This window comes from Sphaeroforma arctica (assembly GCF_001186125.1).
Source record: "Sphaeroforma arctica JP610 unplaced genomic scaffold supercont1.545, whole genome shotgun sequence".
Lineage (NCBI taxonomy): Eukaryota > Ichthyosporea > Ichthyophonida > Sphaeroforma > Sphaeroforma arctica.
This window is the reverse complement of record NW_014040013.1, coordinates 15711-19471: the sequence shown is the minus strand read 5'-3', so window position 1 is coordinate 19471 and position 3761 is coordinate 15711. Positions and strand designations below refer to the sequence as shown.

The following is a 3761-nucleotide window of genomic DNA, read 5'->3' as shown; positions in this document are numbered from 1 at the left end:
GCGTGGGTATGGGGTGTGCCAGTGTTACAGGTAGTACTGAATATAGCTGTGGATTGGGTCGAGGAAGCATGGGTATGGGGTGTGCCAGTGTTACAGGTGGTACTGAATATAGCTATGAATTGGGTCGAGTAAACGCAGGTGTGGGGTGTGCTACTGTTACAGGTGGTACTGAATATAGCTGTGAATTGGGTCGAGGACGCGTGGGTATGGGGTGTGGCAGTGTTCCAGGTAGTACTGAATATAGCCGTGGATTGGATCGAGGAAGCGTGGGTGTGGGGTGTGCCATTGTTACAGGTAGCGTCATCTACAGATACTTAATCTCTGAACCTTTGTTTAGCCTGGCTTAGTTGAACCTTTGCTTAGCCTAGCTTAATTAAAGCTTTGTTTAGCCTAGCTTAATCAAACCTTTGCTTAGCCTAGCTTAATTAAAGCTTTGTTTAGCCTAGCTTAATCAAACCTTTGTTTAGCCTAGCTTAGTTAAACCATTGTTTAGCCTAGCTTAATTAAACCTTTGCTTAGCCTAGCTTAGTTAAACCTTTGTTTAGCCTAGCCTAGCTAAACCTTTGTTTAGCCTAGCCTAGTTAAACCTTTGGACAGCCTAGCTTATTCACATCATTTCACCTCGAAGTGACAAGTGACGTGTGAAGTGTTTTACACGAGAGCATGCCCATCACACCTCACCACAGGTGCAGATGATATACGCGTACATACATCGTAGTCCCGAGCACTCCGTTGTATCAAGCATCCAACCTTAAAATCATAAACCCTGATTCGATAAACCCTATTACCATAAACTCAACCCTAAAACCATAAACAATAAACTCTAACCCCTAAAACCATAAACCCTACATCCATGGAGTGTACGTGAGAGTGCGGCGCAACGGTGCGTGGACATACATGTAATGCGCTTCTAAATTGGGTGTCCTGGTCTCTGGGCAGTTGCTTCTTCCTCATGACGCGGATGATCGCCTGTAGATTGGCATTGCGCTGTTTGTTGATCTCGCTCTGCATCTCCAGCCGATGACTATTTAACAATGGACAGACGGGCGACGATCAGATACAGAGGCGACCATATATGTTACACATACGACAGCGAACGTCATTTGTATAGTGCAGTTGTTGTGTTCATGGAGAGAGTAGTCAGAGAACAGCCCAACAGATGTGACACGCCCGACAGTGAATGTAATCTGCCTAGTGCAGTTGTTGTGTCCATGGAGAGAGTAGTCAGAGAACAGCCCAACAGATATGACACGCACGACAGTGAATGTAATCTGCCTAGTACAGTTGTTGTGTTCATGGTGAGATTAGTCAGAGAACAGCCCAACAGACGTGACACGCACGACAAAACGTACATTCTGCCTAGTGCTGCTGTGATGACTCCCGATTCACTATGATAAGAATAAATGTACGCTTCAGAGGAAAGAGTGTTCTGTTTGAAAGTGCATAACTGTCTTAAGCAAAAAAATAATACGTACATAACTAACTTCTTTAGTATAGAACTGACTTCTTTAGTACAGAACTGTCTTCTTGGGATGTGAAGGGCATATATAATCATATACGCACCCACAGCACGAGACACATAAGCATATACCAGGGGACGACACCCTCGTGTGGTAGTGGCCGAGATAGTAGTGTACTGTTCCGGAGTAGCCCGTCTTGTGGTAGTCATATAGACACGTGTATAACAAACTGTGTGCACAGGCATACTAATCTGCCCTGACAAGGCTCACGCCGTTTTAACTACATTGAGCGTGTGACGCATGTGGGTAGGTCTGAGTGGGCTGTGAGTGAGAGAAGGTAACCGGAGTATGGAGAGGCACTCGCCAGGGGTACTAGTTTGCTACGAACAAACACATACCGTATGGCAGTATAGTAGTAATTAACTACACACAAACACATTCCGTATGCCAGTATAGTAGTAATTAACTATACACAAACACATACCGTATACCAGTATAGTAGTAATTGACTACACACAAACACATACCGTATCGACAGGAGACTATTTGAATACGCACAAGCACGTATAGAATGCCAATGTAGTAGTAGCTATTTACACACCAACACATGTTGTAGGGCATTTGCAGTAGCAGAATATCTGCCATTGATATATCACTATGTAATCCCCAAGGTGCGCTTGTATGTGCACACATTTCATAGCTATTTCATCACTAACACAGACATAGCACCATGTTCTCATGACACCCGGATGTCCCTATCACACACACACACACACACACACACACCCGCCCACCTATGATTCTGTACCCCTCTGGTGAGCTCGGCCTCCTTCTGCTGCACTAGCATCTGTCGCTCTAGCGCGTGTATCTTGTTGAGGTTGTCCCAGCAGATCTTCTTCTCGCCCACATTCAGCCAACTCATGTTGGCCGCGTGCAGTTGTTTGGTGCCGTTGTACTCTAATTGGTATTGGGTTTCGAGCAGCTGTAACTCCGACTCTAACAGCTCCTGCAGTGGACAGAGAGTGGTAGGTATGTGGTATGTGTAAGCCAAAGAACAGAACGGACAGTCACTCTAGTGCAATATACACATGCGTCTCGATAGCTAGACAAAGCTTCCCATCTCTTCATGTATAAGCCAATTCTGCAGTCGATATCGATTTATCATTCTCCGGGATATACGTTAACCGCAAAAACTTACAGCGTTAACTGTTGTTTACACCCCAGCTATACTCATTGACCTTATTTACGATAGAACAAGCCAATGCACCAACAGCATCTACCTTATGCTGTCTGTACCACCCCAACTATACTTCTAAGCTTATACGTGATCAATAACTTTAATACGTTAACAAGGCTCACTTCACACTGTCTGTTCCCCCCAACTATACTTTTAAGCTTATATGTGATCAATAACTTTGATACGTTAACAAGGCTCACTTCACACCGTCTGTTCCCCCCAACTATACTTTTAAGCTTATGTGACCAATAACCTTAATACGTTAACAAAGCCCACTTCACACTGTCTGTTCCAACCCATTTATGCTCTACGCTGGTGTACTCCATATACGTAGTTCATATCCGTACGCCAGGCAATTGGATGGTGAAAGCAATACATATAAGCTAAGTTATTAACTCGTAAACACAAACAATAGTGGGAAAATTGATAGAAGGGGATGTGATTCCCGGGAACTACAGAAGGTCAGATGACACGCTCATCTCTGCATGTGCATGTAGCGGTCACACACGTACACCGTTAACATGGAATACGTCTGCGTGTGGCGTAACCATAATGGAAGATTGTCACACAAGCTGGAGAATACAGCAGGTGATACTGCTAGAGCCATAAGGGGAGATTGTCATATACGCTGAGGGACACGGGAGATACAACAGGTAACACTGCTGCTACCACAATGGGATATTGTCATATTAGCCAGAGAATCTAAAAATATCATCAGGTGATACTGCTAGATAAGCTGAAGGACACAGAAGATACAACCGGTAACACTGCTGCTACCACAATGGGATATTGTCATATTAGACAACTGCTAGAGCCATAAGGGGAGATTGTCATATAAGCTGAGAGACACAACAGAAGATACAACAGCTAACACTGCTGCTACCACAGTGGGATATTGTCATATTAGCCAGAGAATTTAAAAAACATTAACAGATGATACTGCTAGAGCCATAAAGGGATATTGTCATATAAGCTGAGGGACACAGGAGATACAACAGGTATCACTGCTGCTACCACAATGGGATATTGTCATATTAGCCAGAGAATCTAAAAACAATAACAGG

The 3761-nt window shown here is 44.1% G+C and overlaps 1 protein-coding gene across 1 annotated transcript in view; it reads right to left on the bottom strand.

The window, feature by feature from the left end:
• SARC_07130 (hypothetical protein) overlaps positions 1 to 3248 on the bottom strand; it is a gene marked incomplete at its 5' end in the record, with an annotated part of 9723 nt that extends 6475 nt beyond the window's left edge. The window contains 3 exons of the mRNA XM_014298935.1: positions 850 to 1024; positions 2255 to 2466; positions 3210 to 3248. Coding sequence (XP_014154410.1) covers positions 850 to 1024; positions 2255 to 2466; positions 3210 to 3248 — 426 coding nt within the window. The remainder of the gene's footprint in view (positions 1 to 849; positions 1025 to 2254; positions 2467 to 3209) is intronic.
• Positions 3249 to 3761: the final 513 nt, after the last annotated feature.